General features: G+C 43.3%; 1 protein-coding gene across 1 annotated transcript in view; it reads left to right on the top strand.

Annotated features, from left to right (window-relative positions):
* Positions 1-24252, top strand: part of LOC126355317 (solute carrier family 22 member 7-like) — a 159636-nt gene that overhangs the window by 109549 nt on the left and 25835 nt on the right. Inside the window, 3 exon segments of the mRNA XM_050005610.1 lie at positions 1321-1578; positions 4038-4252; positions 19767-19954. Coding sequence (XP_049861567.1) covers positions 1321-1578; positions 4038-4252; positions 19767-19954 — 661 coding nt within the window.

Genomic DNA, 24252 nt, shown 5'->3' with positions numbered 1-24252 from the left:
AAGATGCTGATATGCGAATGATTAGCTTTTCAGAGCATTCACACAAGGCTGGCGCCGGTGGCAACACCTACAGCGTGGTGAAATGAGGAAAGTTTCCAACCGATTTCTGGTACACAAACAACAGTTGACCGGCGTTGCCTGGTGAAACGTTGTTGTAATGCCTCGTGTACGGAGGAGAAATGCGTATCATCACGCTTCCGACCTTGATAAAGGTCGGATTGTCGTATCGCGAGATTGCTTCTCCCGTTGCTAGAGATCCAATGACTGTTGGCAGAATATGGAATCGGTGGGTTGAGGAGGGTAATACTGAACGCATGACTGGATCCCAACGGCCTCGTATCACTAGCAGTCGAGACAACAGGCATCTTATCCGCATGGGTGTAACGGATCGTGCAGCCACGTCTCGATCCCTGAGTCAACAGATGGGGACGTTAGCAAGACAACAACCATCTGCACGAGCAGTTCGACGACGTTTGCAAAAGCATGCACTATCAGCTCGGATACCGTGGATGCGGTTACCGTAGACGCTGCATGTCAGACAGGAGCGCCTGCGATGATGTGTTCAACGACGAAGCTGGGTGCACGAATGGCTAAAGGTCATTTTTTCGGATTAATCCAGGTTTTGTTTACAGCATCATGATGGTCGGATCCGTGTTTGGCGACATCGCAGTGACCGAACATTGGAAGCGTGTTTTCGTCATCGCCATACTGGCGTATCACCTTGCGTGATGGTATGGGGTGCCATTTGTTACGCGTCTCGATCACCTCTTGCTCTCATTGATGGCGCTTTGAACAGTGGACGTTACATTTCAGATGTGTTACGACCCGTGGCTCTACCCTTCATTCGACCCCTGTGAAACACTACATTTCAGCAGGATAATGCACGACCTAAAGTTGCAGGTCGTGCCACATCGCAGTCGTGAAGTGGAGCCGAGGCGGTTTCAGATCAGTTTTTACACTCTTACGGCAATTTAGGGGCCTCTAGTTAGGTATATTGAAATTATTTTATTGCCTTGATGCAGCCGCTGGGTTAAGACGCTTTTCATTTATTAGTGTGTATGACTTCTGAAGAAGGCTGTATTATTGTAGCAGAAACCATGGTCAAGGGTTAAAATAATCATAATATAGTACACTGTGGGCTGTTTTTCATTCGAGACAATTTTTTCCAAACGGCTGCTTTTGTCGCAGCCATGATGAAAATAATAAAACATTAAGTGCTGTGTGTGTGTAACAAGTTTGGTTGAATACGATAGAGTGGTTTACGACGAGACTTGTAATATACTCAGATGCAGCCACTTTTCTGACATGTATGAATTTTAGACGAAGTGTTCACATGTTCTCTCTAAATTTGCCTATGTGGTTCCCGGAGTCTCCTCGGTGGCTGGCGTGCAGAGGTCGCGAGGAGGACGCCCTGAGGCTGCTGCGGCGCATCGCCACCACCAACGGCGGACAGCTGCCTCCTTACGCTCGGGAGGTGATGCGGACCGTGGGCAAGGCCCAGAGGGACAGGAAGGGCTTCCTGAGCCTCTTCAACAGCTGGAACGTCTTCACGAATACGGTGCTGCTGATTATGGCAAGGTATGCGGATACAGAGGAGAGCTAACTAATGAATTCCTGCTTCTTAATTCCGATGTCTTCACTTAAAACTTATTCTTAATAACTGCTTTTATGAAAATAAAAGCCTTAAGGAGATTACAAATGAAAATTTTATGTAGAACCTTCCTAGCTGCGTTACTGAGCAAATACTAGCAGGAGTCGCGAAAAAAAAATAACTAGTATAAACAGTAAATTCTGGGTTCCTTTTTCATTTGGCATTGTGGAAAAAGGGGTACAGATGAAACTGAACAATAGATCGAAAATTTAAGCTCTTTAATTATTAAATGTTTAATTATACTTAGTATAAATAGTTTGGTGGTACCAGGGAAGACCTACGCGAGGCACATGTTTGCCTGTCAGTATTAGTCTAGTGATTACATGATCGAATACTTTATAAAAAATAAAGTCTTATCTAATTACCATAATTGTATCCCCATTGAAATGTTTACCAGTCCCTAGCACCGTTTTTAAATATTTATATATTAGAAGCAGTAAATTTCGCATCTGCCTACGTGTAGATAATATTGTTCTCGGGTCTGCAGCCGGATATGACGCCATCTTGACACGAATGTCTCTTCAGGGCTCAAAAGACACAGAATTTGCTTGGGAAGAAATGTGGACTGTGTGGTGAATGCCTAATGGATTCCCAGAGGAACTTCAGCAGCGATCTCGAGACAACCCTCGTTACATGTTGGCGTTCCGAAATTGCGGTTACTTTGCTTCGCACGAAGACGTTCTTGCATGGGCTCAATCATGGTTCAGTAGGAAATAGCAAACTTATTTCCATGAAGGCATTGACCGTCTTGTCTCATAGTGGGATAAATATTTTAATTGTCATAGTGATTACTTTTGAAATAATGAACAGTGTACTTACCATTTGTATCGTCGTCAATTGACTGCCTTTATACCTCTACTAATTCTTCCAGAAACTCAAAGGAAGCTGCAAGCGTTGATGTGCTTTTTTTGTTTACTATCGCCACAACTCTCTTCCAAACCCGGCTCACAAGCCTTTGGGGAAAGGCTAGAATTTCGTTCCAACAAGGAGGCATTTGTCTGCTATTGATTTTGTTAATGCTGTGGGGCAGGTCATAGCTCGCTTTTCTGTAGATCGGGCAAAAGAAACTAGTTTCTGATCATCTTCGTCGACCTCTACTACCATGGAGTGACATTTATTTTAGTGAAAAGAAAGCCATTGAGTCTTTGAGGGAAGATGTCTTTTAGTTCTCCCTGCTGATAAAGGGAGTTTCACAGTTCATCTCTCTCGTCAAAACTGTTTGGAAAAAAGCGTCCGTTTATTTGAGAGTTATGCATATTATGCAGTAAGAAGATATCTTACTGACCAATGAAACGGAAGACAATCTCAATTATTAACAATATCTCCTTGCCTGAGGATATCATTAGGAAATTTCATTAGTGGCGGCACACGAGTTGAATGCTTTATCCAAAGTTCATAAACATTAAACCCCCTACGTCCGGTCGTCAACAGTTTCGGCGCTCCTCCTTATTATGTGGACAAATGCCTTATTTCTGTTCTTAGCCCTCATGTTGAGAAATGTGAAGATCATATATCCAACTTGATTCATTTTCTCAACGCTCTTGTATCGCCATATATTGACATTAACATATTTTATACTTAATGATAATATTTTTTTTTAACAAACTGACGGTGAGGCAACGGGGAAATCGTCTCTCCTGTATTGCCGGCAAAAGATACCGCACTCAGGACGCCTTCTCCTAAACTCGCAGGATTTTTTGAAATATTTGGATGCATTTTTGTCGTGTGGCCACATGGAATGGAAGCTTCTCATCTATTTTCAGATCATTTTAACTATCTTCATCCACGCATCGAACCTTCGATGGAAATTGAAAATGACTGCAAATTACCTTTTGTGCCGTGCGAGCACTTTTGATGCCGATGCTCCGCATTCGTTATTAGATCTCAGGCCACAATAACTTATCGTGCGGTTTGTCATCTGTAGAGGGCAGGTCTGTGGGTCAGCATTTAATCGCTGTCGTGGCCAGAAGACGCTCTCGAAATCACGGACGGTTGAGCAGTGTGTTTCACAGTGACTGGAGTAAACGTCTTAACGTCGTGGTCCACTGTTTACTTAACTCGCTGCTAAAAGTTACGTTGTTTCGTCACTGCAGGTTCGGTGGAACTGAGTGTCGCCTGTGGCCTTGAGGGAGGATGGTGGTATGTGTGTGCATGTGATTGTTAGAAGGGATGATGTACTGAGAGGAAAGTTCAGACTAACCACCAAAATTAATACAAAAGTGGCAGTTGTCTGATAAAAATGTGAAAGATAATATGGTAAAGAGGTTAATATTGCCTATATAAGTATTGACCAAATTGCAAACAACCATTTATGTCGTAGCTAGTGCGCATATGATCTGTGGATGGTGATAATTAGCAAGGTACCATGTCAAATAACTTACGACAGATCCACGCACCTGCTTACGCTGCAGTCCATAGTGATGATGTCTGGGGGCGTGGGCGTAAACCCGTTCCTGTCAGTTGCAGCACAGGGTGCCATCCAGCTGCCGGCCTACTGCGTGGTCCACTTCGCTGCTGCACGCTTCGGCCGCCGCTGGTCCGCCGTGGGCAGCGCCCTCCTGTCTGGGATCGCCTCAGCGACCGTCTACTGCATGCTGACCGGTGAGCTGAGCGCTTTACACATTGCACTGTGATTGGTCCATCTGTGCTGTGCGGGTTGCAAACGTTTGCCTGCGCTCAAAGCCCACAGTACTGCTGCGTGTAGTGACCGGGCAGCAAGTGTTATGTGTCTGTTCAAAGACTCGCTTCGCCAAGGAAACAGTGAGCAGTGGCATTCTAGCAGCCATTTACATCTCGTTTCACTGTGCAGTACTGTATGTCTACAGTTTTCGTGTGAGTACATAATCAATTTCGAAAACGCTGTGTTACTGATAATCACACATCACAGATGAACAAAGACATTAATTCAAAAAGTGAGAAACTAATTAGCTTCTGATGATTATTTACCTAGTACAAAAGAAAATTACGAGAGGTGACGAAATGTTACTCAACATTTAGCAAACTGCGTCTCGAAAGTTAACTGAAGGTAGCACATCGGCTGTTCATTGTTTATCTTACAGATAATTTGCTAATTTAGGAAGGTAAACAATATGACTTCTTCGCCATGGGACTGGGGAAGCTCTCAGAACAAGATTCTTGCTTACAAGGTACCTGTTTAACTGTCACAATAAGACTGTCACATGACGCATTATCAGCTCATAGCACAATATTCTGGCATCCAAGAAGCCTCATGAGTTCTCTGTAAATGATTCCCGTCAGCACGGTGCCTAGCCTAGTGAACTCTCACCAGATGCCTTTTGAGTTCTCAGTAATAGACTTTCACCAGCATTGTGCTTCATGACTGCTCAGTACTAAACTCTCAGTAAGTGTGGTGTCTCGTGAGCTGCTAATACATGGCTTTCTTCGACATGGTGTCCAAACTGTTCAAATGTGTGTAATCTAATGGGAATTAAATGCTAAGGTCATCAGTCCCTAAACCTATACAATACTTAACCTAAATAATCCTGAGGACCAACACACACACATGCCTGAGGGAGGACTCGAACCTCCGCCGGGACCAGCCGGACATGGTGTCTTGTGAGATCTCAACAAGTATCTCGTCAGCATGGCCCTTATGTTCTCTCACTACCAATGTCCCATCAGCGAGGTAAATTCTGAGGTCTCAGTACAAAAATCTCTGTAATAAGTTATGAGCTCTCATTACCAGGCATAGTCTGCTTCGTTACTTGTCACCTCGTAGTACTGCACACTCACCACCATGGGGCCTTGTGGTTTCTCAAGACTAGGCTCTCGCGAGCATATTGCCTCGAGACCTCTCAGTATGCTGCCTCGTTTGCTCTCAGTACAAGACCCTCGCCATGGTGACTCACGAGCTCTATCTATAAGACTCATTTTAGATTATTGGCTCAAAAACTCTCAGTACAAGACACTTCCATGGTGCCCTGTGAGTTCTCCATGCAAGGCCCTTCCCACTATGGTGTCTCGTGAGCTCTCAGCGCAAGAGTATCGCCAGACTAGTGCCTCCTGAGCTCTCAGTAAGAAACGTTCACCAGTATGGTGCCTCATGGTCTATCAATACATGAGTCTCGCCGTTATAGTGCGTCATGCGCTCTCAGAACAAGACTTATGACAATGTAATGCATCTTGAACTGTCAGTAAAATACTTGGCACTTGTGAGTACCTCGTGAACTGTCAGTACAAGACCATAGTGCTGCTTGATCTCCCAGGACAACACTCCCTCCAGAAGGGTACCTCGTGTGTCCTCAGAGAAAAATCTCGTCAACATGTTGTCTCATGATCTCTCTGTGCAAGACTCGCCTAGCTGCTTGCTACATTGATCATCAATGTATCTGTTGAAGCTATACGATTATACGTATATAACATGTACATTCCATGACCGAAAGTCATCGGAAGGCACTGCGACACTGATGCTGAAATTATTGCTGTAAATTTGCCTCCACTCAGTCCTCTTTCGTTTCTTTCGTTTTGTTTTAGAGCCAAAAACAACTGCGGGTCATACACGCCAAAGTCAAAGACAGAGAGGAGTTAAGTAGCTTCATTCACAAACGATGTATGAGAAGACAACAAGAAACAGGGACGGGTATAAAGGGCTCTAAAATACACCAAAGAGAAACAGAGATACAGAATTAAAAAAATTAAATGGCCTTCACCATATTTCTGTGACTGATAAAAAGTGAAACGCGGTCGACAGCCCGGGCGTAGTTCTCTAAAATGGCCCATAACTTAAACGGCAAACTCAAGCGGGAACGGAAACGGTTAGAAAACTGACACTCCTTGGGAAATGATGGGCAGTTGAAATTTAGCAGCAATACGCAATAAATGGTGAAGGAGCAGCACTGAACAAATGACGATGGCTAAAAAGGCCGTGCCTATATGCAACCTACTCAAAACGACGTCTTCCCAGTGGGAGGACCGAGAGCAGGTCGTCCAAGCCGGTGGGAGAGGCTTGATAATCACGAGCTTATTTCCATGATGGGAGGACCAATGGCGGTGCCAGACACCTCCTCCTGACAGACGAAAACACAGAGATCATCGGAGGGAACATGGGAATAAGTGGTCTGAGGTACGAGGACTGCAGCCCACGCAGCAGCATCCGCAGCCACGTATGCTGGATGACTGACATGACGAATCACTGTGGCTCCATCAAGTATGAGCAAGTGACAGTATTTCTGGACCCGTTGCAGTAATGGATGGGCAGTGTACAGTGCACAGAGACTTTGAAGGACGCTGACAGAGTGATCAGAGTATACAATTGAATAGCCTGTGTCGCCGGATGTACTCCGTCGCCTAATACAGGGCAAAGAGCTCGGCTGCAAATAATGAGAAGTGTGCTGGAAGCTGTTATCGAAAAACGTCGGCGCCAACGACGAAGGCACAACTGACACCATCTTCCATCCGAGAGCCATCAGTGTACACAGGTAATACGAAATTGTGAAGGTGATAGAGCAAGGCTGAAGTAGTGTTCTTCGGAAGCCAATGAGGCCAAGGTGAAGACGGGCCGCCGCACGAAGCTAAGGCGGTGATGTGTTCAACCCGCTGGGAAAGTTGCAGGTGGTGTGAACTTAAGCCGCCAGAGCAAGTGCCGAAAGTGAACTACAGGAAGTAACAGAGAAGAAGGACGTGCTCCATACTGGCGATCAAAGGAATCGTCGAAGATGGGGGCACAGAGTGGGTGAACACTCATGGCAGACAAACGGAATGCATACCTAGTGAGGAGAAAGTCACGACGTTTGGACAGTGGTAGTTCAGCAGATTCAGTCCACAGACTCAACTGGGCTGGTGTGAAAGGCGCCAATGGCCAAACGTATGGCACGATGGTGGACTGTTTTGAAATATGGTAAAAGGGACAGTGATGGTTGTCCAGAAAAACATCCTAATACAATAGTCACTCCTTGTCTGATTGACAGCTTTATCCAGATTATTTCACAGTCCGACCCAGTATCTATCTCAACTGCGTTTAAACAGCTGCAAAGAAACACGCCACTTCCCATACCATCAAACCTATCCTTCCTTAACTTTGTCCAATCCTAGTTCAAAACTTCACTGCTATTTATGTCTGGTTTCAACCGCTTTCGTTACACGACACACTATTGGCATTACTACAGTTTATTTCGGAGAGTTGCTCGAGTATCTTGGTACAGACACTTCGACAATTTACTAACGTGAGATTTAGCATATATCAATCATTAGGAAAGACCTGTTTTCACGAAATAACAATTTTTTCATTAGTCAACCCACATTCGTGTCGTGAACTGGTAATTTTTAGGCCAACGGTTAGCTTTCCGTGGGGTAGAACCTAATCTAAATGAAACCCCATTTGCAAGCCGCAAGTACTGTGCTACGCATGTAGGTGCTTACTGTGTGTAGTGCACAGCCGATGTATCGAGGGGCGTCCTACAACGTTCCATTCCATAGTGTAGGTCAAGGATTCTACAGCCATTTTCGTCACAGAGTCGATTTAGCCTCTTCTTTAGATTCTCCACTCGACTACAAATCAGAGGACCCTAGTCTGCCCTGGGTATAATGCTACAAATCGCCAGCCTTCGCCAGTTTAGGCAGCCGTCGAAAGGACCCAAGGATTCCCTCGGAACTCCGACGACTGGCACCTTGGGTGCCGACATGTGCAACAGTCTGCAGCTGGCGGCACCACGCACGCTCGATAGCTGCTGGAAGAGCCCCTTCGACATCCCGCACAATGCTCCCTGAGAAGCACACCAAGTGAAAGTTGGACTTTTTCCCCGCCCTAGCCGCTATGTTCCTGAGAAGCTCCATGCCCCCCCCCCCCCCCCCCCTGACATTGGAGCTCCCAGTAACTAACAAACTCCTATCCCCAGGTCCCTGTCCAGACCTTGCCGACGGAGCGGCCACTATCCTGGCAGAAGGTGCATTCTGATCTGGGTCAGCCTCCACCCCCCCCCCCCCCCCCAAAGCATCAGATAGCACACCTATTGGCAAAGTGCAAGGGATTTGGCAGAAGCGTTCATGCCCCATGCAGCCTTCGCCTTGAGGCTCTAGACCTCGACACAGACCGTAACCCAAACTAGGAGTGGGTTTTTCGGCTCAGTGACAGAGAGCTGTGACACCCCTCCCCCCTCGCCCTTCAAATCAGCTACAGCAGAGGCTGCCCCACTGCATCTCTAGGTGGCCCTCTGGAGCCTGTTCACTGTGGCCAACAAAGCTTCCAGCTACGTTTGCACAGTGGTCAACTCCTCCTCCATCCCCATACAAAATAAACACAGTCACTATCTATCTAGCTAATATGTGATTAACTGTAAGAAACTTAAGGAAACCTATTGCCACATAAAGTTAATAGTTATAACCTAATTGGTAGAAAGGACACTCAACAATGAGAAAGAATAAAAATGTATGGTAGAAGCTAGATATGGAGGTTACTTTGTAAGTAGGATATTTAGGATTTTTTTATTGGTAACGCCGCCGCCACGTATCTCTCTGTATGAAAATCACTGGCTGTGCCATGTGCAGTCTGTGGATAGTTTGCATTGTTGTCTGCCATTGTAGTATCGGGCAGCGGCAGCTGGATGCTAACAGCGCATAGCATTGCGCAATTGTAGGTGAGCCGCCAGCAGTGGTGGACGTGGGGAGAGAGATGGCGGAGTTTTGAAATCTGTAAGAACTGGTGTCATGAACTGATATATATATATATTATGACTAGTAAGGTAAATACAATGTTTGTTCTGTATTAACATCTTTCATTTGCTACCTATGCCTATCAGTAGTTAGTGCCTTCAGGGCCATTCTTTCGTAGGGATTTTTGGAAGTCAGATTGCGTTGCGCCAAAAATATTGTGTTTCAGTTTAAGCACAGTCTTGTATAATTGTTCGAAGGGGACGTTTCATATGTCGACCCTTAGCTGAGGATACCTCACTGGAATCTTCTAACTTTTTCTTGTAGTTTGTGTAGTTAGTGTAGCCTTTGTTTATTGCTAGCGCGCAATTGTAGAGAGAATTTCCTTTGTAGTTGAACTCTTTCATTGTTGTACAGTAAAACAGTTGTGGCATGCATGCAGAGTTGCACCAAGTAATTCGCAGTTGGGCTTGCAATTAATGAGATATTATTTTCAATGCCATGTTAATGTGTTTTCTTATTTTTGCTCTTAAAATTGTTCTTTTCTGTGTTATCGTGTGAAATATTGTGACAATAATGGCGTGTGAAAAACGTAATACTAGGCTCCAAAGTAAACTGAGAAATGACAGTGAAGACGAAAGCAGTTTGTTAGCGTCACCAAGTAAAGAATTCACTAACGTTCAAAGTAGTAATTTGGTAATAGCGCATAGGGAAATGGAGCAGGCTGCAAATAATGGTGTAGGCAGTGAAACAATTAGTGAACAGGGAAGCATTATCGATCGATCGATCGGCAACTGCTCGCCTCAGAATTCCGAAATGACAGGACACAATCTTGCAAATACTGTAGATTCAGAATTTGAGTCCTCACCGTTTTCTCAAATAAATCAAGACAAATTTTCTGCTTTTCAAAATGCGAATATTGCCGGTTCAAATGCACTGCCGAGAAGCACTGAGGAACATGTTTCAGACACCAGTGCATTGTTACTACATTTAATGCAACAAATGGGACAAAGGCTACAAAAGTTAGACACAACGCTTGAACAAAATCAGAAACAAATGGGACAAAATCTTCAAAAGTTAGACACAATGGAACAAAATCTTCAAAAGTTGGACACAATGGAACAACACCAGAGACAAACATAGCAACAGTTAGACACAATGGAACAACACCAGAGACAAACACAGCAACAGTTACACACAATGGAACAAAATCAGAGACAAACACAGCAAAAGCTTCAAAAGTTAGACACCACACTTGAACAAACACGTGAAGATTTAACTACTGGGTTACATAACATTGAATCGAAATGCCAAAAAATCTGTAATGTGGTAAAAACACAAATTTGTGAGCATTTTCAACCTATTTTTTCCCGGCATGAAAATGCATTACAGAATCATGAAGCAGCCATAAAAGAACTGCAAACTATTGTTCGTGAAAATCACGACACCTTGCAAGCTAAAATGGACTCAGTTGCATCCACCGATTCGGTTACGCAACTTGCAAGAACTCAGGAAAACTTAAAGGACACAGTAGTTTCGATTTCAACACAAATGGACAATCTGAAACTTGGTTCAGAAAAAGACACTGAGGAAATGTGTTCACTATCGAAGAAAGTAGCCGAAGTTTCAGATCAGTTCACTAACTTATCTACAAAGGTAGATGATTATTTGAATGATACAGAAGAGTGCGAACAAATTAGGAAATTCAAACAAAATCAGAATCAAATTAATACACAACACCAAAGAGAAATCCGGTAAGTGCAAGATCAGCTGACACAGGTAATACAAGAATTACGTATTTCAGAGGACACTCGCGCTCCAACACGGGAAGATGGACTTAGAAATACGGAAAAGCCACAAAATAATAACGCAGGGCATTTCGGAAATTATGAAAGAAATCGGAAAGGTGCACCGAATTTTGAGATGGAACCGCCGACACGACGTAACAATGACCGATATGCTACCCGCCGACACGATGATTTTGACTATAAGCTCTTCATTACTGCACGTAAATTCAAAACATTTAAGAATTCTGGCAACGACATTCATCCACAAGCGTGGTTCCACCAATTCTCTCATTGTTTTCCTCCCAACTGGTCATTAGAGCACAGATTAGAATTTATGTGTGGCTACCTGGAGAATGAACCAGAATGCGATCGGTCATTCACGATTGTCATAGTGAAGGAGAATTTTATCATGCCTCCCTCTCAGCATATTGGTCTCAAGCTACAGAAGACCGAGTAAAACATAGCATCATAATGATGAAACATTTCGAACAATCTGAATTTTCCAGCCTTGTCAAATATTTTGAAGACATGTTACATAAGAATCAGTATCTTTCAAACCCATACATCTCCTCAGAACTCATCCGCATTTGCTTAACTAAATTACCTGAACATTTACGACATATTATTTTGGTAGGAGGTTGCAAAGACGACACTGAAGCTTTTCAGCGACCCTTACAAGAACTGGAAATTGACATTGACAATCGCGGAACGCGAAAACAGAAGCACAACAATTACAGGTCATATCCACCGCAATTCCGAGATGAAAGAAATAATAAGGCTATTCTCACAACACAAATAGTGACCAAAACAGACACCACCCATATGACAACCGTTGGCAGAATAATAGTTACAGAGAAAGATCGCATTTCCGTAGTAAGGAATATTACACAGACAATCATAGAAACAGACAATATGGCAACCAGAACTATTATTATCACGGGAGACAGAACAATTTCAGATGCAAGGGTCCACCGCGCAGTGATAATTCAGGGAGAAACTCTGCACCACTTAACCGACAAGAAAGAAACTACAGGAACTACCTTCATTACGACAGACGATATAATCATAACGACAGACCGGAATTTCATCAGAAGTGGCAGGATTCAAACAGAGGTGGGCCCTCCCGTCAAGGTGAATTTGTAGATGTTAGGTCTCCTAATTCCAATAACGGCGCGCGCCAACAAAGAGATAGCAGACAATGACTCGCACCGCAGGTAGCCACGTGCGCCGCCTGGCTCAGCGAAAAATAACATAGACGCTAACCTTGAGAAAAAATTTAGCATTCCTTACCGATGTATACATCGTGGTAATTGCGTTGAAACTGAAATTCTGCGCACTATGAAGAGTAAAGGATTGCACCATATTTCACATGTAAGACCGTTTATTGAAAGATAATCTGCTTTTTAACTTTGTCTTTGCTATAAAACATTTCACTTCACATTTCTAGTATGCTTTGTCACACTGAGAAACTGTTAACATGCAACAATGTTTTGAAGTTAACTATCCAGTCTAGAACATAGGGAGCATTTTTAAACAGAAATTACGAATGAGATTTTAATGCAACATTTTGGTTTACTTGAAAATACATTCTTTATTTGAAGTACATTCGGTGAGATTAAAGATGACTTAGCATTTGGTTTCTCTGATAGCTACACGATTATATCACGACGCTACTAATATGTGACACGATTTACATTGTTGCTTTTGCGGTGTATCTGTTTTATATCTGCAAAGTTTTTCTGTATTATTCTGGAAAGTAAAACATGTTTTAGTAGTAACTTTTGTGGTATAGCTACAATAAGACATCCTTTATCGTAGCACAACAATACGTTACATTATAGTACTTTCTTGATCACGGTAAGGTACGTAATAACTACGATATCTATACGGAAAGCATTTCACCTTCGTTTATGATGAGGTAAGTACATTGACATCAGAAGAACTTTGCTTACAGAGGGCGATAACTACGACAGTTCCACAGAATTATCTTACAGCAAAACGCACATTTAGCACTACAGGGCACGCATCTGAGTGATTAATTTGGCACTTAAATCATTTATTTATCAAGATTGTTGAATTAAAAAGAAAGTTTTTCGTCATACATTTCATTCCATTGCTGTAATCTGTAACACCTGAGGGTATCATTACATTAATCCTCAGGGGGGTACACGCTTACTTTGTGTACCATGTGTCTGGCAAACACAAGGAGCCCTAGCTAATATGGTATTTACTTATACAACTTTACACATCGGTACCATATTTCTCTAACACATAAATTACACAGCTATCTGATCACTTAACTGAGAGAGACAAACATTTTTTTTTTACTACATCAGTGACAGATGTTTACGCAATTACACAGCTGGATAACTTCACCCTTATGAAATTGTATTTTGTCTGTACTGTGTGAACCCTTCATATTTTTCAGAACAATTGTGATACTATGAGAGCTTTGAATGATGTATTTGGCATGAGATCATGATTTTTAAAGTACGTTTGAGGTAGATGACACTTTGGACATGAGCAAACAATTTTTTTTAGGTTTTGAAATTATTGAAGGAAGCCATGACAATTTTGAGATTCGGCTCAGGTTTTATGATGTTATGATGACGATGCTTATTACGCTGTTGCGATATGTTTATGATCAACAAGCTGATGCTATATGAGGAATTCGATTATGCTACGTATTTATTATGATGAAATATTGAAGAAGTGTATACTAATATGTATATGTATAATAAGGTACGGAATATTGAGTAGTGGTTAGGTACTCTGGTTTGTGGAAAAGGTTGTAGAAAACCAAGAATCGTACTTTAAGAGTTATGAAATGTATGTAAATGCTTGAATGTATTACAATGCCGATGAAATATTTTTGGACACTGTTATATTAATAGAATTTTGTTTCTACAGATGTGTAACGCAAATTCTTGACCTGTGAATTTTTTTATATGAGACTGCCACTGTAGCGGAAACTGGGGTCGTAAATATTTCAGTTAGAAAGTTAAGTGACCATCTGCACATAATGCGTCGTGGGCACCCAGCTGCGCGACAACCACCTGACAAAAGAAAGCCATTAGTGTGTGCCAGTCAGAGGCACAGGTAAAAAAAGGGGGGGGGGGGGCATAATGCTCGCTATTGACATTTCTTTGTAGAAAGCGTCGCAAATACGACACGATCAAACTTGAAAACATATGATTATTTACTGAAATGAAATGATGAGAAACATTCCATGTCTATTGTCTTGCTAGTTGGAAGATTGTTTACTGCATTATGAAATGACTTATGGCTAGCGAACGACGTTTCACGCCTTGCTTCGCCTATTTTGTTTAATATCTAGTTTCTAGCTGCCCTGCAGCATTGGTTAAAGTAAAACTTTATACATGTACTAATATAAATATTTTATGCCTACAGACCCAGTAAAGAATAACTTCGTGATATACTTCCAAAAAAATGAGGGAGCACAAAAAGACGTTGCCCTTCACAGGAACTGCATACATAATTTTCTTTTCAAGTACTTGGTAATTTATTTCATTGAATAAGTAGCGGTGCACCACTTTAATTACATAGACATTAAGATGTGAATAGACATTGTCCTTATCTGCATTGTTGTCTTTAGTGTAACATTTTTTCTGCTTGAGCTTTGTCATGTTTAGGTATTAGTTATAGCATTTGCTGCTGCTGTTTGCCATACATAGTGCTACTGAATGTCACTTTGTATTACTAGGTTAAGCCAATTTTATTACTGATTTATTTTTCTTGTTTGCTGCGCATTGACTTATATTAGTTGTAATATTGCTGCCTTCTTTTGCCAATTTCTATTTTTTTATCATTGCTGTTTGTGTAAATTGCTTTTGCTGCTGCATTACTTCGTCCCTTAGTTAAGCATCTGAGCTCAGTAGATTTAAGTTAGCTTAAGAGGGGCTAGCCTATATAAAAGAATGAGTTGCAATGAATTGGAAGAAATGCACTGAGAGGTTATACGAAAAAGGTACAGAAAGCAGGTATAGGTAGGATTCTCTTGGAAATAAATGATGAGGTAAGATACTGGAAGATAAATGATGAGGTAAGAAATATGTAAACATATAAATACAGAAAGCATGCCTTGATGGGATTTTTTTGGTGGAAACAAATGTTGAGATATGACGAAAAATTTACAGAATGAAGTTTTCGGTTTGACTGCAGTACCAAATGTTACCCTGAAAACAAACCCTGTCCTTTCCTTTTGTGTCATCGCACTGTGTGTTTGTGTACCCTTGTGTATTTGTTTTCTTCCTGTCTCTGTGTACTGTTCCATATAATTTTTCTCTTCTAATACTAAGCTACCCGTTCGAACAATTATACAAGACTGTTCTTAAACTGAAACACAATATTTTTGGCGCAACGCAATCTGACTTCCAAAAATGGCCCTGACTAACATAAACCTATACGTTTCACAAATCACTTACCTCACAAAAATCTTCGTTACTCAAGCTACTGCAATACAGCGAGCGCCACTACTGCCAGCTAAATAAAAGATTCAAACTACTGAAGGCACTAACTACTGATAGGCATAGTTAGCAAATGAAAGATGTTAACACAGAACAAACAATGTATTTACCTTAATAGTCATAATATATATATATATCAGTTCATGACACCAATTCTTACAGATTTCAAAACTCCGCCATCTCTCTCCCCATGTCCACCACTGCTGGCGGCTCACCTACAACTGCTCAACGCTATGCGCTGTTAGCATCCAGCTGCCGCTGCCCGACACTACAATGGCAGACAACAACGCAAACTATCCACAGACCGCACACGGCACAGCCAGTGATTTTCATACAGAGCGCTACGTGGCGGCGGCGTTACCAATAAAAAAATCCTAAACATCCTACTTACAACTTTCCTGCTACGGTCTATCTAGTGAATACTAAAGAAAAAACAGTGTCCTACACCAAATTTCTATGGCGTATCTAATGAACACTATTAAACAGTAACCTACGGTAAGCTACACCTACAGATTAACCCTTGTATTTATAATGTAAACAAACGTCTACGTATACTCGAAAATGACCTAATAAGACTATGACAACTGATGTCTTCTATGTATCTAGACTATAAAAGTAAATACTGAGTTTTGTACACTGACAGACGCAGGTACAAAACAAAACCTTTAGCTAACAATAAGAGTGCAAAAAAGTAAGGCACAAATATGGACATTACTTTATAGGAACCGATAGGCTTACAGTACACGATCACTAAAGCCACAACAAGCTAAGGAATTTAAGCATACGACGAGATGAGTTTTAACTTTCTTTTAACTAAACTGTATGTAAGAGGGACTCAGAAGTTATATTACGATATTGATTTACTGAGATATTGTACTGCAACAATAATTTACTTCGTATTTTACATTAGCTTAACTGTTAACGCTCGCAGTTTGCGCTAGACAAACTTACGCAAAGGAGTTTAAGATTCATATCTAAAATTACTCTTCCTAATAAAACGTATAAAAACTGCTACCTACAATGTATCGAGTCTAAATGACACTAGTAAACTTGAATACTGAGTAAGGTAAGCTGCCCAATAAGCTGGGGGACGTCTGCCCTGGTGACGCCCAGAGATGGTGGATATGAATGGTACAAAGAGAAAAAGTCCAGTGAGGAAGGAAATGGCGAAATGCAACACCTTGAAGACGGGTAGTCACACAGATGAGTTGACTATAAGCATCATCCCATATGAGCCTCATGGCTCCCCCATGAGATGGAATGCTGACGTTAGGGGAAAGTCAATTCGGACCAGGGAGGACTGCGGAAGCTCAAAGCGCTCATGAGGACGCAATTTTGTTTCCTGAATGCAGAGTACAAGAGCGCTGAGATTCTAAAAGCAGCCATAAATTCTCTGTGAGGAAGCAAAGGCCGTGAACGTCCCATTGGAGGAGAGACAGGATGAAGAGAAAGTGAGGGGGTGTCACGTCGGTGGCTGTCAAATTCCAGCGTGAGAAGACTCTATTCTACAGGAGTATCCTGCTCGATGAGGTCCACAGAATTAACAGCTTTCTTGGGTTGTCGGTCTGTAGAATCCATTGCAGAAAAACGGTAGATGGCACGCACTGGCGACACAGATGCCAACTGGGCTGGGGCATCACCTGGCGACACCATCAAAGAGGATCTTCGAATCAGAGAAAGAGAAGGCCATTTGCCTTTGATCATTATCTTCAAGCCTTTCCAGTTAGCAGAGAAACTCTCAGGTGTTGGTTTGTTGGAGGAACGTAGGACGTTTTCATACGGGTACTCCTTCTTTCCATCCAACCCTGCCGGTTTTGTAGCTGGTGGCTTCGCCCCTTGAGGCGAGAGTTGGACAGCTTGTTGCATAGCTGGACGAGGGACAGCGTTGCTCTCATGACACTAGGCGGCTTCACAACGTCAGTGCTGAATTTGAGGTCGTATGTGGGCGTGTCCTTGTCCTTCAGGAAGCGAGATCTATCAAGAACAGAATTATAAGTGCCAGACGGTAGAAGGCAAGGTTTGCGACTAGCCAATAACTTGCGAGCGACCAGCAGAGGCTCTTTCTCCTTTACCCGGATCTCCTGGACGGCCCACTAATCAAGATTCATGGGACAATCTTAACAAGATGGCATGGCCGCCATTGCACTTGATACAGTGGAGAGAAGGAGGCGGGCTGTCGCCCTCATGTGTATGGTTACACATTTGGCTGGCTGTCGATAAGACGTTCTGGTAGCAGCACATCGGGTTCGAAATATACTGTCGGACTGTGATAATTTGACAGACTGCTTTGATCTTGGACGTAAGCACCACTCAGAAAAACAGTGCTTGTGGGTCCTAAGTAGGAATCATCCTTTTTAATCAAACGATGGACAATAATGACACCCTCATCAGGTAGCAGCCTAGTTTAAATAACTTCACGTTGAAAATTGAAAGTTTTTTGAGCCTCAACACGAAGAGAATAGCCACGAAGAAGCGAGGCCGGAATCAATTGTTGTGCATGAGAATCTAATGTTATCCTCTAAAAGCCAAATACCAATCAATAAACGAAAGTACAATTTCACAGGGCCGGCAATTGCATCAACACCTTTCTAAATAATAAACAGATTTACCATTGCTAATGACTGATTGTCTACAGGGTTTTTGAATTGTTAGCCTGATTCCGGTTAAATTTCATAGATGTTGATTGTGAAGTGATTGATTCATTGCGAAAAGATCCTCCATGATTGTCAGTGTCTCCGACGGCGCTCTCCTTCACACCGTTGCGCAACCGCATTAGGTGACTGTTGACACCTCCCGAACACCTGACAAAGGGACCAATCAGCAATTAGAGAAGGTAGCAGCTCAAGCAGTCACCCCTCCCAGCGACTGGCCTGCACCAGGGGGTACTTGTGAACACCAACTGCCGACCCAAGGTTGGGAATTAAGCGTTAACTTGTCCTGGGCTGGCTTTCAGGAGCACACAGCGAGGGAGAAGAAGACGAAGAACCTCAAACGGTGGAGCGGAGGAAAGATAGGAGAATGGAAGCTAAGAAAGCAAAGCGAGCGAGAAATAGTAACGAGACTGTTCGTATGTCAGCGACGAACAATGTCCCCAAGGGAGGGGTAAAAGAATAGCAAGCGGATAGACATGCGGAACGGAAGGGAAAACATGCTGCGAAGACTGGGGCTCAGTTATAGCCAAGACTGGACCCGTCAAAGAGCGGCGAGCCTCTGGGTGGCAAACAGTTCTGGCACCAACGGGTTCCAGGCACGCTCAATTCGGCACCGACGTGATGCACTGTAGTCCGTTGGTCGCACCGTACGACACTGCAGTGAAGACCAGTTATCCGTTCATACAGCGCGTGTGGTAGTCCTATATGGTTGTTTATGAGTGTGCAAACACAGTGGACCTCTAAGTCCTATATTCATACGTAAGGTGCTACATCCCAAGTCATATTCGTCTAGCACCAGTAAGCATCCCAAACTGATAGACAGCTTACTTCCATAATCACTACACACCTGTGACAACATAGTCACAGAAAGTGTCTAAACTCGTGCCATAAGCCACATCTTGCCACAAAATTTGTCGTGCACGATACATCATCAAGTGGGACAAACCTTAAAGTTACTCTTGGTCATTCAGTTTATATGAGGAACAGTAACGTAAGAGTGCGCAGAAGATTTCAGATCGCTAGAGCATAAAGGCTCTTGAAATGTGGTGCTACAGAAGAATGATGGAAATTAATAAATGAGGACGTATTAAGTCGAATTAGAGAAGAAATAAATTTAAGGGACGAACTGATTATAGGAAAGAACTGGGATGAACTAGATAGGGCACATTCTGAGCAATCAAGGAATTGTAGATTTGGTAATGGAAGGAAGTGTAGATGGTTAAAACTGTACAGGTAACCCAAGGGTTGAATACTGTACGCAGGTGCAAATGGATGCAGTTAGTAGCCGTTATTCAGAGACTAAGAGGCTTGCGCAAGATTGGCTAGCATGGACAGTGATTCAAACCAGTTTTCTGAAAGAAAACCAGAAGATCAACAACGTAAGAGGGTCAGATCTGCTCCTCATTTCGTTGAATTGGGTAATGTTTGTGCATGCTCTCCCTTCTCTCTCTCTCTCTCTCTCTCTCTCTCTCTCTCTCTCTGTATGTGTGCGTCTGTGTGAGTGCGCGCGTGTGTGTGTGAGAGAGAGCGTTACTTCCGTCATTTAGTTGTATCTGGTACGTACTGCACGGTATTTTTATTTCAGCTAACTTCAGCGGACTAGCCATCACGGTGATGATGGTGATAACTCAGTTCTTCATTACGGGCACTAACGGTATGGCCAACCTGCAGAGTGTGGAGGTGCACCCCAAGTGCCTGCGACAGATTGCCGCCTGCGTTGAGTGGACCGCAGCTGGGGTCATCATGTCTGCTCTACCATACGTGGCACTCATGGTACGTGGAGCGACCCCCAGTAGGTGTGCGTCATTATTATAGCAGCGAAATAAGAAGCGACGAGAGGAAAATTTATGAGAAGACACGAGAAGAGTCACATCTTTCTGTAACAAGCTGCTCACAGATTGTGTCAAAACCCATGCCACAAGCTATACAAAGCCGCAACTTTCGAGTACACGAACGAACTTGCCCCCTTCTTGAAGCGGTGAATCGTAGGTCTCTAGAAGAGCTTAACGTTCCAAAGCAATGGGCACCGGTCATCCCCGTTTTCAAGAAGGGACGTCGAACAGTTATGCAAAACTGTAGACCTATATGTCTAACTTCGATCAGCTGTAGAATTTTGGAACACGTATTATGTTCGAGTATAATGACTTTCCTGGAGACTAGAAAGCTACTCTGTAGGAATCAGCATGGGTTTCGAAAAAGACGGTCGTGTGAAACCCAGCTCGCGCTATTCGTCCACGAGACTCAGAGGGCCATAGACACGGGCTCACAGGTAGATGCCGTGTTTCTTGACTTCCGCAAAGCGTTCGATACAGTTCCCCACAGTCGTTTAGAGAACAAAGTAAGAGCATATGGACTATCAGACGATTTGTGTGATTGGATTGAAGAGTTCTTAGATAACAGAACGCAACATGACATTGTCAATGGAGCGAAGTATTCCGAAGTAAGATCGATTTCACGTGTGCCGCAGGGGAGTGTCGTAGGACCGTTGCTATTCACAATATACATAAATGATCTGGTGGACGGCATCGGAAGTTCACTGAGGCTTTTTGCTGATGATGCTGTGGTATATCGAGAGGTTGTAACAATAAAAAATTGTACTGAAATGCTGGAGGATCTGCATCGAATTGAAGCATGGTGCAGGGAATGGTAATTGAATCTCAATGTAGACAAGTGTAATGTGTTGCGAATACATAGAAAGATAGATCCCTTATCATTTAGCTACAAAATAGCAGGCCGGCAACTGGAAGCATTTAATTCCATAAATTATCTGGGAGTACGCATCAGGAGTGATTTAACATGGAATGATTATATAAAGTTGATCGTTGGTAAAGGAGATGCCAGAATGAGATTCATTTGAAGAATCCTAAAGAAATGCAATCCGAAAACAAAGGATGTAGGTTACAGTACGCTTGTTCGCCCAATGCTTGAATACTGCTCAGCAGTGTGGGACCTGTACCAGATAGGGTTGATAGAAGAGATAGAGAAGATCCCACGGAGAGGAACGCGCTTCGTTACAGGATCATTTAGTAATCGCGAAAGCGTTACGGAAATGATAGATAAACTCCAGTGGAAGACTCTGTAGGACAGACGCTCTGTAGCTTGGTACGGGATTTTGTTGAAATTTCGAGAACATACCGTCACCGAGGAGTCAAGCAGTATATTGTTCCCTCCTACGTATATCTCGCGAAGAGACCATGAAGATAAAATCAGAGAGATTAGAGCCAACACAGAAACATACCGACAATCCTTCTTTCCACGAACAATACGAGACTGGATTAGAAGGGAGAACCGTTAGAGGTACTCAAGGTACCCTCCGCCACACGCCGTCAGGTGGCTTGCGGAGTATGGATGTAGATATAGATGTAGGCAGTACGTCAGCAAATATAACAACAGTTTACATGATTTATGCAACTTAGTTTATATTAGGGGCAGTAATATATCGCTGCGTACCACATTTGGACCAGGAGAAGTACACCTCATGCATAGTCTTCATACCCAAAAATATTAGATTACACAATGGGAATCATAACTCTCGTTGAGCTCTCTGTGGTATAAAAGAGAAGTCCAAAGGGATACTGAACATCATTCGTGTTGTGAACTTTCTCTGTTTGTTAACAGAGCACACTAAGTTAGATTTAGTAAACATATACAGGAAATCCACCTTCACTGGTACCGACCACTAAGAAACTGAATAGTTAACCATCACAGCCTGTACGAGATTGATTGATAGCAAACAGATTAAATACAAAAGTTCAATTAAAGAGCTAAATTGTTTCTCGAAAGAAACTTTAAAATTTACAATATACAGTCTAAATAAGCGCTGTATATAAGAAAATTACTGTACTTTTCGACAGCGGGGGTGCACAAGGCACCCAAGAGAAATGACGAGACAAAGCCGATGTTAAATATTGCGTCTTGAATGGTACAATTATTCAGGGAGGATCTTCACGAATTTAATTAATCCTAAATCTCTCAGTGTTTAGCCAGACCAGAAATCAACAGTTGCAACCTCCAAACAAACAAATATGTTCCGTAACCTCCCAATAAAAAAGTGACTAACTTCCCAATAAAAATGTGACTAATACACTCCTGGAAAAGGAAAAAATAACACATTGACACCGGTGTGTCAGACCCACCATACTTGCTCCGGACACTGCGAGAGGGCTGTACAAGCAATGATCACACTCACGGCACAGCGGACACACCAGGAACCGCGGTGTTGGCCGTCGAATGGCGCTAGCTGCGCAGCATTTGTGCACCGCCGCCGTCAGTGTCAGCCAGTTTGCCGTGGCAACACTGGTAGCATGCCGCGACAGCGTGGACGTGAACCGTATGTGCAGTTGACGGACTTTGAGCGCGGGCGTATAGTGGGCATGCGGGAGGCCGGGTGGACGTACCGGCGAATTGCTCAACACGTGAGGCGTGAGGTTTCCACAGTACATCGTTGTTGTCGCCAGTGGTCGGCGGAAGTTGCACGTGCCCGTCGACCTGGGACCGGACCGCAGCGACGCACGGATGCACGCCAAGACCGTAGGATCATACGCAGTGCCGTAGGGGGCCGCACCACCACTTCCCAGGAAATTAGGGACACTGTTGCTCCTGGGGTATCAGAGAGGACCGTACGCAACCGTCTCCATGAAGCAGGGCTACGATCCCGCACACCGTTATGCCGTCTTCCGCTCACGCCCCAACATCGTGCAGCCCGCCTCCAGTGGTGTCGCGACAGGCGTGAATGGAGGGACGAAAGGAGACGTGTCGTCTTCAGCGATGAGAGTCGCTTCTGCCTTGGTGCCAATGATGGTCGTATGCGTGTTTGGCGCCGTGCAGGTGAGCGCCACAATCAGGACTGCATACGACCGAGGCACAGGGCCAACACCCGGCATCATGGTGTGGGGAGCGATCTCCTACACTGGCCGTACACCTCTGGTGATCGTCGAGGGGACACTGAATAGTGCACGGTACATCCTAACCGTCATCGAACCCATCGTTCTACCATTCCTAGACCGGCAAGGGAACTTGCTGTTCCAACAGGACAATGCACGTCCGCATGTATCCCATGCCACCCAACGTGCTGTATAAGGTGTAAGTCAACTACCCTGGCCAGCAAGATCTCCGGATCTGTCCCCCATTGAGCATGTTTGGGACAGGATGAAGCGTCGTCTCACGCAATCTGCACGTCCAGCACGAACGCTGGTCCAACTGAGGCGCCAGGTGGAAATGGCATGGCAAGCCGTTCCACAGGACTACATCCAGCATCTCTACGATCGTCTCCATGGGAGAATAGCAGCCTGCATTGGTGCGAAAGGTGGATATACACTGTACTAGTGCCGACATTGTGCATGCTCTGTTGCCTGTGTCTATGTGCCTGTGGTTCTGTCAGTGTGATCATGTGATGTATCTGACCCCAGGAATGTGCCAATAACGTTTCCCCTTCCTGGGACAATGAATTCACGGTGTTCTTATTTCAATTTCCAGGAGGGTATATAACCTTTCGAAAGAAATTGAAAGGAAGGTCGGAGTTGGCCGCAATATTGATGATTTTCTTGATAGAAAAATAGATTTTCAATCACATAGTGATCATCATCAGTGCTGTGGTGTACAAATTAAACTCATAGACACTAATATCAAATTATGAGTAACTAAAACTGAGAAGCGATCACAATAACTTGAAAGAAATCTCGTAATGTAATCTTTCAATAATTAACAGATTGCGAATCTAAACTGGTAAATCTGGACGTCTGCAGTGCTGCGTCATGGCCCTGAAAACTCATTCTGAATACACTGAAAATTCTTACTTCTGTGATGTTGCCGGATAACGCGTATATATCTGCACCCATAAGAAAATTTCCTGTCACAGCCCAGTGCAGTTTTGGCAACTAGATTTTGTTATGTATGAAATGAACTGATTTTCTTTACAATAGTCGGTATGACTATGGATATGAAAAATTAGTAAAAACTTTAAATTAAAATGAATGACTGTCAGAAGTTATGTTAATAAGAAAGATTGTTATTGAAAGACTTTTGAAAACATTTACACGTGACTTTGATATAACAATAGTAGAAAAAATCTG

Source organism: Schistocerca gregaria, chromosome 3 (genome assembly GCF_023897955.1).
Source record: "Schistocerca gregaria isolate iqSchGreg1 chromosome 3, iqSchGreg1.2, whole genome shotgun sequence".
NCBI lineage: Eukaryota > Metazoa > Arthropoda > Insecta > Orthoptera > Acrididae > Schistocerca > Schistocerca gregaria.
This window is presented reverse-complemented; position numbering and strand designations above follow the sequence as displayed.